Here is a 14996-nt window from a genome sequence, read left to right as displayed (position 1 = left end):
TTACTGTGATTCCAGTTTGCAACTGCAGTAAAGACTGTCCGCTTTTTGCGCAACACCCACAGCTGCTTAGAAACAGCAGAAAGAACTGCTGGATCAGATCAGAGTACTGGTTCATCTAGTGGACTAGTCTATAAAGATGGTCTTAGAGACAAAGGGAAAAGCAAACTGGAAAACAAGAGGCTGTGAGACAGCTGAGAACTGCCTGAGCTTCTCAGGTGACCATCAGCTTCTTTCATTTTGTTTGCTGCCATGCTGCTCTACTGCAAAAGGAGGGAACAGAACATATCGATTAGTATTGGAAGCACTGCAAAACAGATGTCAATAGCACACTTTGCAAGAAGGGGAAAGCTGGGACTTCTTTGTCCAAAATTGTAAAGCTCTATTTTGTGGTAGAAGAAATAGTTGCAAATCTATTAAGTAGTTAGCAAGAAACCCGCTGATACCAATCTGTTCCTGACACAAGTTTTCTTTGCAAGTCTTCTTCAGAGTGAAATGATGATTGAACATAAGGCTGAAAAATTAAAAAATTTCAAAAAGAAAGTCAGAAAAGAATTTGCTTCAAAGGAAGCTGAAGTCTCTAATACAATTGGATTAAATTCCTGGTGAATTAATATCTTTTAAATCACTGGGGTTTAAGCCTATCTCTACTACAAAACCTAGAGAAAAGTGACAATGGTTGAACATGTGATAGATGAAGGCTAATGCTTCTTCTGATGCACTTCAGCTTCCTTCTGTCATGTCTCAAACACAGGCTTTGTGACAGAGATACAGTCAGGCATGAAAGGATCAAGATCTCCAAATGGAGATTTTAGGTGCTACCATTACAAAACCAAGAAGGAGCAGATACCTTTTCAAGCACTTCAGAGATTTAATTAAAAGTAGAAACCAGACTATATATACTCCCAGCATAAGTGACACTAGGCCATTTGCTGTATCATTCTACATTTAAAATACGAATTCTTGGCATTGATTTGAATGTGTGTAATAATACAGCTAAAATCTTCCAGGTCAGTATTTTGTTCACTCATGAATTGTCTTAATTCTCCCTGCCACCCCCCACCCCCCCACCCCCCCACCCCCGGCACCGCCAGCATTTCCTCTTGTACTTTCATCAATGCCTTAAGAAATTATGTCCAATACTGTATTTTAGGAAAGGGAAAAATTTAGACCCCTCACTACGTTGCAGCCCAAGGTCCTTCCATCAGTTTTACAGGACTACCTCAATATTCTATTGAGTATTCTTTTACTATCCTTTAACAGTTGCTTTGTTTTGTAAAAGTAATTCTGAATGCTATAGTTTAAGCTGGGGTTCTCTCATTTTATATAGGATGGACAATATTAGGATTGTCCCAGAGCTACCCCTGTTCTCCAACATATACATTAATCCTCTGGTGGGTCAGATTAAAGAGTTTACTGCTTAAGAACTATAAAGTGTCTGGTTTTTTCTCTCTCCTGCTGCCCAATAAAAATGGCATCCAGCTTCATAAGTCATTAAGTACTCCCCCTCCTTAAATCTGCAGCAGTCTCCTGTAGACAGTGCAATTTTGCTGCCTTTAGACATCTGGAATTTGAAGTGGACAGCACTCCTCCATATAAGATTGAAAAAAAGATTTCCCAACATGAGTTGTCAGCATGTGCCATGAATAAATGAAACTCAGATTATTAATGGTTGGCATGTTACTTGAGAAGTAAGTGACCTTACCATGGTCTCTTTAATCTACTTTGCATTTCTGGTTCTGCAAATGGTGGCAAAGAAGTTTTGTTATGGGTTGGCTATGAAAATGGGTATCCAGTAGCTACCCCAAATGGGTGGATCTCTTTTTAGCTGCTCTTGCATTACATTCTGCTCCCTTCTCCTCCCCACCCACTCTCCACTGGTGTCCTCTGCCCTATGCCACAGTGCAATCTCAAAATGCAATAAACAACAAAAAAAGAACTTTAACAAAGCAAAAAAGAAACAAAGCTCATTTACCTGAGATGTACTTGCTTCCTGCTGGCTCATTATCTATCATGTTTAGAGGCTTACTGCTGCAGAGGTTTAAACAACAGAGGGGAACCGAAGTGCTCAAGTACAGGTCCCATTTTTCTACAAATGTCAGAGATATCTTCCTTGCAAGGTCCTTGCTGTATTTTTCATGGAGCAAGGCTTGATGGTACTCCTTGGATATCACATCTTTCAGCATGAGGTTAAGCAATGCGTGGTCATCAGAAGCTGTATCAGTTGAAAGGATCTTTCTTACTCTAGGCAGGATCTCCTTAAATAGATTTATACCTGCATCTGAAGATGTTTGAAGGAGGTCTGAGCAGAATCTGAACTGTTTCAATAAAATAAATTTTAAAAAAAACCACTCAACTTCAAAAAGATGAAGTGAAAAAAGCCCACGTCTTTGGCCTGCAATAGCAGAGGTATTTCCTCATTTGGTTAAGCCTTTAAATAACATTTCCAACAACAAATAACTTCTTGATGAAATGAACAGCACAATTCTTCCAAGCATTCATAAAACACAATTTTCCAATCAACAACATGATCACCTGAAAAAAATATTAAAAATTTTTTTATGCCGTTAAAGAAACATTGCTATAGGTGTATCTTTGTCTCCTGGCTAAGGTGGAGCATGGACCCAGCAAGGTCATTGCTGAATCAGAACAGTACTAAAAGCTTCAGCACAAAATGCACCCTCTGCAAGAGGAATAGGTTTACAACTCGAAGACTCCAATGTAAGATTAGAGATTAGGTTGTGAAAAAACTCTGCTTTAATGAAAGTCAAATGGATTAGAACCAGCATAAAAACTCTGGGGTAAAAAATTATCCCAAATCTGTCTCCAGTTTCTGCCATATCTGAAGTTAATAGGAAGAAAAATAACCAAGAAACAAATTGGGTGTGCCTTCCATATATTGTTATCCAATGTTAACATACTTACATTCCAAGGGGCAGACACTTTAAGTTAAACTCCTTAAACAGAAGAGTTTTCAAGTCCCCAGTTTAAATAATGAGCAAGTCTTCCACACCACCAAACACAATGTTAAAATACCGTTCCAAACCTATTGCAACCTCAGCCCTCAATTCAGCTCAAAATGATTAAGAAGTCTTTTTTAATATTGCCACCTTGAGTAATTCCTTGCCCTTCTGTTGTAGAGCTCAAGACCAGGCAATGCCTAATCAGGACACTTCAGAGACTTCTAAATGCAATCAATAGTGTCTTACCTTTGTCATAAGAATATTTGCTATTAGGGATCAAAATAAAGAATGGGTGCCTTCAGACTGGATAGCTTTAAAAATAAAAACCTCCAAGTTTTCAGTAAGAGCAGAGTAAAAGGAACACAGCAAATTATCTTGATCAGATCAGTAAAACGCACATGTAGAACATTTTTTGCTTAAGAATGCAAAGATTTTCAAGCAGTCTTATGTATCGTGACTGCCTGCACAACACAGAATAATTCTATGAAGACAACATCAAAAGGGAGAATATCTTTACTTGAAAATTGATGTGTTTAACATAAGAACCTCTGAGATGAATATGAACATCAGTCATGTTGTAAGCAAAAATAGGCTAATTTATGAGCTGTGTTAACTAGCCTATTAACAACATGGTTCTTATTTATAGTAGCTACATCAGCAAACAACAATTTGTTAAAAATGCAAAGTAAACCACCAATTTTGCTGAGACAAAAGATACTGTAAATGAAATTGATTTTCTCATCTATACATTTTAAAGGCAGAGAAGTTTACATTTCCAGATCTTTGATCATGAAAATGTAGTTTATGAGGCTCACATACATAAGAATTAATATCTAAAATGAAACATATTCTATCCAGTACTCCCTAATGCTATTTTCCTTAAGCCTATTTAAAACTTTCTACTTAATGATCTGTGCAATGTTTTGCAGTGGCCTGTGTTTTGGCACTGTAGTTTTTCAGCGTTCTAGAATAGAAGTAAGAGTATTACAAAGATGACAGTGGCTAAATAAAGAGTTGCCAACTACTAACAATTTGGTTTACCCTATAGTTGTTTTCTACTTTGTTTTTAGATACCTGATTGTTATAGCAGAACCTACAGCCTTGAAATAAATACTGGGGCAAAATTTCTAGGGCTCTCTGGAGGCTTACAGGTTTAATTTCTAGTCTGCTACAGTGCTGCCTAAACAAGCCTGTAGGCTGAGTATGGGATAACTATTCAAATATAATGTAAATCTTTATTTGCTATTAGGTTTTCCTACCTTGAATATTGCTATGATTTGAAAGTGGAGCAATAATTCAACCTAGTAATAAAGAATACACTGAAAGGAACTTGCTAAACATTTATAAAATTTTTAAGTACATTACTGCAAATTCTGGTTAAGATCCAAAATGCCTCTGTGGAATAACAAGAATTCACTGCTGCTTCTGAACATTCCTATTTATGTTCAATTATCAGGAAGTACATGCAAAACACTGGAAAAATAAGCCAACTTGTTATCCAATAGTACAATTTTGACTTGCAGTGCAGCTAGGTAACAAGTTTTACTCTAACTACATAAATGGCAACTGATAAAGCAGATAAATTTATTTTTCTTACAGAAAAGTAAACCCCTTGGTTTACTTCCATGCATATTATATCACTCAGAATTTGTCTTTTAAATGTATTTTCCTTTGAAGTTGCTGCCTACATTGATTCAAAACAGGAGATAACATGGGTTTTGTTGAAGTATGAGTAGGAATAAGCTCCAATTCATTTGGTGTAGCATTGCTCCTAGGGTATTATGTGAAAACAGATGTTTCATTTAGTTTTATCAATTAAAAATTGCACCAAATAAGATGCACTTGTACTGTACCATCTTGTGAAGCAGAACACATGCTGAAGACCGCTAAGTTGCAGAAAGTTGGGAACTGCTTGCTATCATGGCAAATCTGAATGAGTATACCACAGTTTGGGGAAGAGACAGTCTCAATCTCAGTTTCTCCTGCAATCAGTGTGCTCTTGAATGGGTTCAATAGGTTTTTTTTAAAAAGTATTTTCTCCATTATTTGGCCAGAAAGGGTTTCAGAAACATATCTCAGTGTCAGCAGACACACTCAGGCAGTTCTCCTAAGAACTCCCTTCTTGATGGGAAGTGGAGAGTTTAAGCCACATGAGAAGGTGTGTATTAAAAGAAGAAATGATTTAAACTCTATTCCTCAGCTAGTCTCTGCAACTCTTTGACCTGCTAGCTCTGCAAAAGCCAGATACATAAAGCCTTGCTCGGTGCTCTAGGGCATAAGTGCATTTGGCTGAGGTCAATAATAACGTGGGAATGGTAGATTTCTTTTTGTGGGCAAAGAACTTTCCTCCATAGGACAGTTCCCTCCAGAAGCAGACAAGCAAATGTGCAAATATCTTGTGAAGCATTATCATGATTGCCACTTAAGAATGAGTGTGGTGGTTTAACCCTGGCTGAATGCCAGGTGCCCACCAAAGCTGCTCTATCACTCCCCTGTCCAGTTGAGAAAATATAACAAAAGGCTCGTGGGTTGAGATAAGGACAAGGAGATCACTCACCAATTACCATCACAGGCAAAACAGATGTGACTTGGATAAATTAGTTTAATTTATTACCATTCAAATCAGAAAAAAACCCAGCTCTTCCCCACCCCTTCCTTCTTATCAGGCTTACCTTTATTCCTGATTTCTCTGCCTCCTCCCCTGAGGAGGAGGAACAGGGAATGGGAGTTACGGTCAGTTCATCACACGTTGTCTTTCTGCTGCTCCTTCCTCCTCACACTTTTCCCCTGCTCCAGTGTGAGGTCCTTCTCGCAGAAGACAATTCTCCATGAACTTCCCCAGTGTGAGGCCCTCCCATGGGCTGCAGTTCTTCATACACTGCTCCAGCGTCGGTCCCTTCCACAGGGTGCAGGCCCTCAGGAACGGACCGCTCTAGCATCGGTCACCCGTGAGGTCACAAGCTCTGCCAGGAGCTGCTCCAGCATGGGCTTCCCATCACTTACAGCCTCCTTCAGGCATCCACCTGGTTTGGTGTGGGGTTCTCTATGGGCTGCAGGTGGGGATTGGTTCCATCGTGGACCTCCATGGTCTGAGGGAGACAGCCTGCCTCACTGTGGTCTTCATCATAGGCTGCAGGGGAATCTCTGCTCCGGCACCTGGAGCACCTCCTCCCACTCCTTCTGCAATGACCTGGGTGCCTGCAGAGTTTTTGGTCTCATGTAGTCTCACCTCCTCTCTCCCACTGGCACAGATTATATTTTTCCCCTCCTTACTATGCTATCCCAGAGGTGATACCACTGTTGCTGATTAGCTCGACCTTGGCCAGCGGTGGGTCTGTCTCTGAGCCAGCTGGCATCAGCTCCATCAGACATGGTGGGGGACCTTCTGGCATCTTCTCAGAGAAGCCAGCCTGTAGCCCCATGCTACCAAAACATTGCCATGCAATTCCACTACAATGAGAAAACCAGATTTTCTGTGTTTCACATGTTAAGCCATTTCTGCTTGTAAATGCACCCAGGCAAAGTTCACTGTGAACAGTTCATAGGCTTTTCAACCCAAATACAATATTGTTTCTTCTGTTATGTCTAGGTTTGAGACAGATCAAAAGTGAAATTGCCTTTGCATAGGTGTTAAGATATGAAGATTACAATTGATTCCTGGTTTACTCTTCCCATGTTTTAAGGACTCCTGAGAAGTTTTCCAAAAAGATCTGCAAGATCATCATCTGGGAGGAGGTGTGGTTTCTATAAAGCTGTCCATGGCTTTCACTGGACTACAGGCAAACACAGCAAGCAATAATGTGCTAGAAGTACTCTGCCTTTGACCCCAAAACTGGTTATCTTGTAGCTAAGACCAAAATAAGGGAAAGGGGACAACAGTGGCTTAAGCTTTGAAAACTTGATTCAAGTTCTAGTGCTCCTACAGACTTAATCTGCAACTTTGAGAAAAGATTTACATGTGACTTCTCTTTCTTCTTTTTTTTTTTTTATTTGTAGAAATAATAATAATAAAACTATCTTGACACTAGATAAAAATCTACTAAGGCTCGTGACATACCCAGATGCCAAGCACTGAAGGACATAACCTGGCCAGATGCTTCACTGTCCCTAGGAAAAAAACAGTGAAATAAATTGCTACGATTTTACTAAATTATTCGGATTTCAAAATCAGCTGTAGACTTTGGGCAACATCATATTTACTTAGAAGTGATACTTCCCCTCAATACAGAGAAATCAAAAGCACGAGTTCTCCTTTTTAACTAACTTTCCTCTTTACAATGTATCATAGCACAAACAATGCGTGTGAAAAGGAGAACTAAGGCAGCCAGTACATTTTTAGCATTTGTTGCTTCTTATGTTGCTACTTTTTAGCACTTTCTATAGCTAAGACATGTCTTTTGCTTTGGACTTTGAGAGGAAGACTACCGTGATGAGCCTTAAAAAGAGACACAGCTGCTAAGAAACATCAGTCTCATGCACATAAGCTGTGATTCAGTTAAAGAGAATCCTTAGAACAGGAAGGGAAGCTGTGCAGTTGAGTACATGCATTCATCTGTGAAGCTAAGTAGTGAAATGCTGATGCCTATGTATTATACAGGTTTGAGTCATTACAATTGGGAAGTAGAGAAATTTGTTGAATAGACTTTCCAGTCTGAAAAACTGCTCAACCAGCAGTACGTCAAAGATATTCAGCCTGGACAGAAGGAATCCCAAACAAAATTTCTGGTATTGAATCCAATTTATGGCCAGAGAGGCCAAAGACACTAGCTGACTGGAAAACAAGAGCTCAGAGACAGAGCCAACAGCTCAGACAAGGCGAAAGGAATTTTCAAGGAAGTACAGTTAATTCATAATACAGTATCTACTGAAATCAATAGGGACTTTGCAGCGATGTCCCTGGGCATTAGAGGGCTGCCCTTGGTGAATATCTACTTACCAGCCTGTCCCCTAACTGTTACATTTTACAAAGCTGAACTGCAGTAACTTATTTTGGGTAAATCTTAGAATGGCGACTTTAGTCACCAATGTTGCGTCTTTGTGGTGCATATGCGCACAGGGTTTCCCAAGTAATTCTGCTAAGGTTTACAGCTCTTAATGGAACATCTTTTATGTCTATCATGAAAATTACTTACTGTAGGAAAGAAAAAGTATGATGCTATGTAAGATGTTCTGACCATAAAAGGTCTTTTAGATTTCAGAGCTGTTCTTTTTTCCCCAGAGCTCATTCTTAGTGCTGTCTGATCAAATCTTTTCCCTGCCTCCTCACCTCAGAAACTAGCTGTGCTTCCACTGATGTGTAGAAGTTCTTCAGTACCATTCCACGCCTCCACTTCTAGTATCACCTACCATATTGCTTCCCAAACACTATGATGAGCCTCAGCAGTGCAGCATGAACACTGCAGGTGAAACATGGCAAGAACCCAAGGTAATGCACTACAGTGCTGCTGGTCATACTGGCAGCTTCCCCAGAATATCATTTTCTCAAGCAAGATTAGGAGCTCAAAAGGTTGGGAATTTCCAGTCTAGTGGGTGCAAATAAAGATTGGGGCCTCATATATTTGTGGCCATTCAGAACTTCACAGAACTTTGGACAAGCATTCTCAGAAGGCTGACAGAACAAGGTAGGCCAAACGAAAGACCCGTTTAGATGACCGCTTTGCAAAATCCTGATAGACTAACTTCAAAAGGCATTCCTGCAGAAATCACCTTGGTTTCTACTTTTATTAGGCTGGGACTGTCACTACCAGTCTGCCATAAACATTTAAAAACTCATAGCCCTCTCATTTTCAGCTTATAACATAAATAATGGTAACAACATAAAAACATCAACTTGCTAGCCTAGCTTGTGCAGTCCAGATTCATTGTTGTGCCAAGAGGACACAGCTACCACAAAGCTCTCAGTGGAGAAATAGGCAGATACATGAAGACAAAGTCATGAAGCTGTTTTCAATGGCAAGGTATCAAGCATTTTCTAAACTATCACTGTGTTGACAGGTCCACATTTAAACTATGAATTCCACCACTTTCTTCCTCACCTGAATACCAGTGATACGTTACTTTCACTGGCACTAGAATGATGGTGCTATGGTATGTGCTGCAACTTCCCAGTGAAAAAATAAACTGAAACACTGCTGATTTATAAGCATGCTGCTCTATTACACTATTTTTACTAGCACAAGGCGTTTCATCAGGAAGCCAAGGATGGAATGTGTTTTCACTAGTAATTGGCTGCAGCTGCATGCTCTGCAAGCACATCATGAGCACCAGGACGTGCAGCATTATCCAGCTGTTGCCTGGCCTACAGACAGAGGAAAAGGCACTGAGAAAAGCTCTTATTCCTTCCCCTAGTTTTCAAGAAGCCTATGAGCATCACAAACTTGGTAGTAGTTTTGGGAGAGAGAGTGCACAACAGTATTCATCTTGTTAACAGAAGGACTTGTCAGTCATTTATCTACAGCTGGGAGCAATTAGGAAAAAAAAATGTGTATGTTTTTTGTTACGACCTAACTAGTCCAGTACAGTGGTACATTGGAGCATGTATCAAAAAAAAAAAAAAAAAAAACCAACCGTAACACCTTACACTGAAATAAAACAGAGCAAGAACAGGAAACAGAATACAAATGCAAACCCAAACCAAGAAGGAATACGATGGTGCAAAACCACAGCCTATGTCAACTTTCAGAATGACGGAGGCAAGGAAACTGGCAAAAGTATTACACTGACAGTTGAAGAAACCATGTATTTTAGGGGCTTCCCTAGACCATTTCTGATTTTTGTCAACTGAAACATACACCAGACACAAGAGAGGTGAAAATCCAGATCAGACATAGTAGCTCTATCTTTAGTCATTTGGATAAACGAGCACTCACCATGATTCCAGTAGCTGTGCTATTATTCTTGTAACTGCAGACAGTGAGCGTGGTATAGACAGAGTCACACTGCCTTCTTTTTTGGAGCTTCAGGTACATGTTTCTGCAGTCCTGCAGCAGGGTCTCTGGGCTGCCCTGCCGCAGAGAAGGGGAACTCACAAACCCTTCTGCTGAAACTGCTCTACCCTGCATGAAGGATGAAAGCCAGACAGTTAGTGCATTCTCTGAGAAACAAACAGGTTTGGATCCCCACCCTTCTTCTAAGGTTTATGTCAGTATTTTTAATTGGTGATTATCCATAGATTTTAAATATGTGTGGATCATGAATTCAGGCCCATTCACAGGAGAAACAAATGGTGTGCCCTCCAGTTGGGGAGTCAGGCAGAACAGCTTTCATGGGAACAGCTGTGGAGGCCTCCAGTACAGCCCAGAGCTTCCTTCTAAGCTGGGAGGTTAAGGCTTGTCACCTTTCAGGCAGCAGAGGAAGTCATGGTGTCTTCCAGAGCACAGACTCCATTGTGAAAGGGGCTCACAGGCCACAGACATGAACCTTGTTTTTGGTTTTGCCAAAAGAAGCTGCGCCACTACCTCCAGGAGGGGTTCAGTGCTGTGTGCTTTATTTCCAGTAACACCTGAATGTGAAGAACATGCAGTCAATGTGCCAGATCCCATTCCAAGGCACTTAATGTTCCTGTGGCTTATATGAGGGATCCAGCAACCTAAAGACCAGTCCTGAGCACCTCTACCTCTTTGATTCAGACCTACAGAAACAGTATAGATTTTGTGAATTTTAATTGCTTGGACACCCCTTCAAGTTCTCTGTGACTCAGTACAAGGAATTTCAGGGAGCTGAAGCAATTCAGTGAATTAGAAAAAAAATGTACTATCAAATTAAGGAAAGATAATATTAAACAATAATGCTGTAGAAGTAAGGACCATAGTCTGCTTCACAAAAATCTGCAGGTTAAAAGAATTAAGAACTGTATGTACAGGTTTCTCACTTCATTGCACCACCACTTTAGCAGCCCTTTCTCACTTCTCTATTTTTTGTGTTTTGTCTATATTCTACTTTTTTCTGAGAAAGTTATTGTCTTTACCACTCCCCTGACACCAATTTGGAATAAATAAGAACAATAAACGCAATCAAATATAGCAAAAGCTGTTTAACCACAGCCTCCACAGCAAAAGAGGAAGTAGGCATTGCCAGTAGAAGTAGTAGTTGAAGAATTGTCCAGCGAGCACCTCAGGAATCTGAACAAGACTATGTAGATATTAGTAGCAGCAAGAAACACAAAAAAACCCAACACACACACCCCGCCACCACCCCGCCTCCCTCAAACAATGAAAAAACAGGTTACAGCTTTTAGAAGCAACTTCAACTTTTATTTTTGCAGAAAAAACAGTAGAAGCAACAATACTCAATTTTTCATACTGACTCCCTGTTGTACTCAACTCCCAGTTGTTTCTCAACTGTTTGATAACCCTTAGTGTCTTTTATTTAATAGATTTAGATTACTTTTATATTATTCTTTTTTCTCAGCAAGCCTATAGAGGGCTGGCTTAAGTCAGGAAAGGTATTGGATACTTGTGTGATTGTGTACAGGCCTTTTGCATTCATACAGCAAAAAGGAGGGAAGGGACCCCAAGCACCTCTTCTGTTGAGATCAGAAGACTGCCATGCTGGGAAACAGATCCTATCCCTACGTACTGCAGTGGATCTATGAAGTCACTTAAACTTTTGACAGGTGTCCAAACAGCCCAAGTTCCTTATTTTTGGAGTTACAAAATTGAGAAATAAGAGATGATTTGCAGAAGTAACAAGTACCAAGAGCTGCAGCTAAGAATGATTGAAGCTTTGAACATATCAAGAGATATATAAAGCTAAACACACTAGGAAGTCTGCATTCAAATGCTGGGAAGCAATGCACCCCAAGCTGAAAGAGAGCAGAAGACTGCTTTGGTCTGCCTTTGTTTTGCACAGTCTTAACAGAAAAAGATACTGAAATAAACTCATTAATAATTGCAAAGCATTTTGTCTCCCAGGTAACAGCACTAGAGATTCCTACAGCATAAGTTAAATAAGGCTTAAAGCCACACAGTCAATAAAGAGGGTAAAATAAACTTAAATCAAAATTTGTAATGTTTTCTTGATTTTTTCCTAACTGAGAGGAATACAGATACTACTGCATTTTTAATAATGAAGACCAGTTACTGTGCAATAATGGATATTTATACTGCTCTCAAGATACTAAAAAATAACTTTTCATCTCGTTAGACATAACCGAATGAAGGATCAATACAGCCTTTTTTTTATAAAAAACAAACAACCCTCCATTTATATTTAGAGCCTAAAACTCTTCAGCTTTCACATATATTTCAGTCACCCATTTCTTACTGATGGCAGAACTTGATCCCTACTGAGAGTGTATTGCTGCACAACACCCAACTAAAAGATGCTATCCTGATCTTCCAAGTAAATGCTGTGGCTTCTGCCCTATTAATACGGGGCTGCCAATTACAACAATTCAGGTATATACAGCCAAAAAATTCCACAGAAATTGGTTCTGGGCCAAAGTGGGAAGTCATCTTTTACAAATTAATTAGAAGGTGACACTATTAGAAAGTTATCTATTTAATACCTTCTCTAATTTGGCCTATCTCCTCAAAATTTAAACATGTTATTGAACCTCCAACAAACCCTTTAAAGCACATCTAATGGTAGTGAGGTAAGAGTTATTCTTGGATGAAAAGTTTTTTCCAAGATTCAGAGGAATAGAATACTTAACTGTAAACACCACAGAGATACTTAAACCAGAGCAACCACTGTCACGTTATTCTAAATATTCTTGTGCTGTTTACAAGGGAAGTCTCTCACAGCACCCCAGAGCAAGAGTCTAGGCAATGCTCCAAAGAAAAAGAGAAATCAGCTGACTTCATGTCAACGCCATGAAAACACTGCATTGTCTTGGAGGAGGTTGTATTTATTGCTGAAACAGAAAGTGAGAGACATTTCTCAGTTATTCATACCAAGGCTTTGGCATTGATAGTGCCTTACAACAGAAAGGTCATTATTTCTTCTGGGGAGAGGATTGCCTGTAAGGTATTGGCAAGTGCACAGCAGCAAAGGATAAGTTTTGGACTATTTTATGCTATATGTTTCAGTAGAATTAAATAAAATCTTAATATATTTCATAAATGGTCAAGGTTTTCCTGTGTACAAACCTGAAAAACAAACCACAATTCATAAACTCAGCATAATTATCTTAAACCTTAGTGTTGTTGAAGCAGTGTTTGAGGATTTACATCACCTTTAGGGTGTTGCTAATTTTTCTAACGTTCAAATAATTTGTAGTTAAATCAGAACACTGAAAAATGTTGAAAATAGGATAGTTTTTCTGCAAAGTCCTAGAAAACAGTGAAAACTTCTAATGAGGTTTTGCTTGGATGTGTTTATTTTAAAACAAAGAAGAATGCTTTTCTAATGCCAAAATTAAGAAATTCTTGGTTTGACTGATGATTCCTCCAGGGACCAGGGATTCTTTCTAGCTTTCAATTTGCTATAAAAGAAAACAATAACACATAAAATACCCTGAATAAATACACAACACAATTTGATATAGCTTTTTAGACAATGTTACTAAAACAATTTGCATGGTATAGTAACAGTCTTCTGTGGGATTATATAGTTTGTTAGGAAAACAGATAATCCCTACATTGAATAAGTGGAGACAAGCCCTGAAAGGAGGGAAAATTGAGGAAACATTTATCTGTTTTAAAATAACAGATAAAATAACCAAAACACAGGTTCTGTGTGTTGGGGTTTTTTGTTTATTTGGGTTTGTTGTTGGGGGTTTTTGTGGGTTTTTTTGTTTGTTTTTTTTGTTTTGTTTTTTGGGGTTTGGGTTTTTTTTGTATCATTGCATCTCTAATGAAATCTGTTAGGAGCACCAGAGTAGTACATCAGGTACCTAATGTGACAGGCTAATCGTCACCTGTCCCACAGAAGCGAGCACTGTTTTATCTGATAAGGAATATAGTACACTGTTATTTTCTGGTTCCTTAGAACAAAAAATCCAACAGTTCAGACAATACAGCAACATAACAGAATAACTATATTCTAACCATCAGACTTGCTGGCAGCACTGTGCTGAGAGGTGAAAGAAGAACAGATATAGTAGCTGGATGAATCTGGCAGTCCAGAAAATGTGAGACCTCCCTCCACTGCTTAATGCTTATGTCAGTGCAGTTCCAGGAACTGCTTCTGATTCTGAAGCTGGTTCCGATGTATCGTTATATTGCTCATAAGTAGAAGTGCATATTGATACAGTAAATGAAGTACAGGTCAGCTTCAGGTATGGCAAATATTTAATCGTTGTATCTCATGATAGCTCTCAGAGTTTATATCTTCTTTGGGAGTGAAAGCCTACTTAAATATTTTAAAATTGTAGGCTATCATGAGACATCCCACCAAATTACAGACTGCCTATCCAGTTTTTTATGCAACTCTATTGTACTTACTGACACTACAAAATTGTTTCAACGCTACCAAGGCCAAAATCTGACTACCACAATATTAACATTATTAGTCATAAAATACACCTTTCCTCCCCTACAATTACAAATCCTACTAAGAACAGCTCTTCCAGTTGTCCTGATGCATTAGGCATTGTCTTGCTCTAATAACAGGTCTTGCACAAAGCTACTTTTGGTTTTGGTTTTGAAATGCTCACCTCAGTAACTTTTGTACTTACTCAACAGGTATCTTCTGGTTTAGTTAGACGTTTTAGAAGAGACTAGGAAGTTATTATTCTTGCAGGCTTATTTAATGCTAGTGGCTAGTCAGATCTATGAATGTCATTTACAGCTCTTCCTTGAGCCTCTGCTTCAAATGCCGCCGACTGGACTATCCTTACCCATATCCTGAAGATCGGTCGCCTGGTTTCACTTTCCTACAGCTTTAACTCTGCTGTGTAATCCACCTGCAATTTCAATGAAAGCAGGAGAAATCTTTAACTAAAGGGCTGAGCTACCTACGCTACACTAGTAGTACACAGTACTCCAGTCACAATGGACTGTCCCTCAAAAGCTGTGTCGTGACAGGAGGAACAAACTGCCAAGCTGGGGAGAGCCGGACTCGGCCCTGACAAAAGCTGTATCGTGACAGGGG

General features: G+C 39.4%; 1 protein-coding gene across 3 annotated transcripts in view; it reads right to left on the bottom strand.

Moving 5' to 3' along the window:
* Positions 1-9999, bottom strand: part of CIITA (class II major histocompatibility complex transactivator) — a 35961-nt gene extending 25962 nt beyond the window's left edge. For 2 of the 3 annotated variants that reach the window (XM_080386813.1, XM_080386816.1), the window contains exons 1-3: positions 9830-9999; positions 5633-7067; positions 1973-2532 (exon numbers count right to left, since the gene is read on the bottom strand). In XM_080386813.1, coding sequence (XP_080242939.1) covers positions 1973-2183 — 211 coding nt within the window. In that variant the 5' untranslated portion in view covers positions 2184-2532; positions 5633-7067; positions 9830-9999. The remainder of the gene's footprint in view (positions 1-1972; positions 2533-5632; positions 7068-9829) is intronic. The other variant, XM_080386814.1, reaches the window with a different exon arrangement.
* Between the last annotated feature and the right edge of the window lie 4997 nt (positions 10000-14996).

The sequence above is a fragment of the Falco punctatus genome (genome assembly GCF_963210335.1).
Source record: "Falco punctatus genome assembly, chromosome: 4".
In the NCBI taxonomy this organism is placed as follows: Eukaryota; Metazoa; Chordata; class Aves; order Falconiformes; family Falconidae; genus Falco; species Falco punctatus.
Note: the sequence above shows the minus strand (reverse complement) of the source record. Positions and strands in the feature narration are given on the sequence as shown.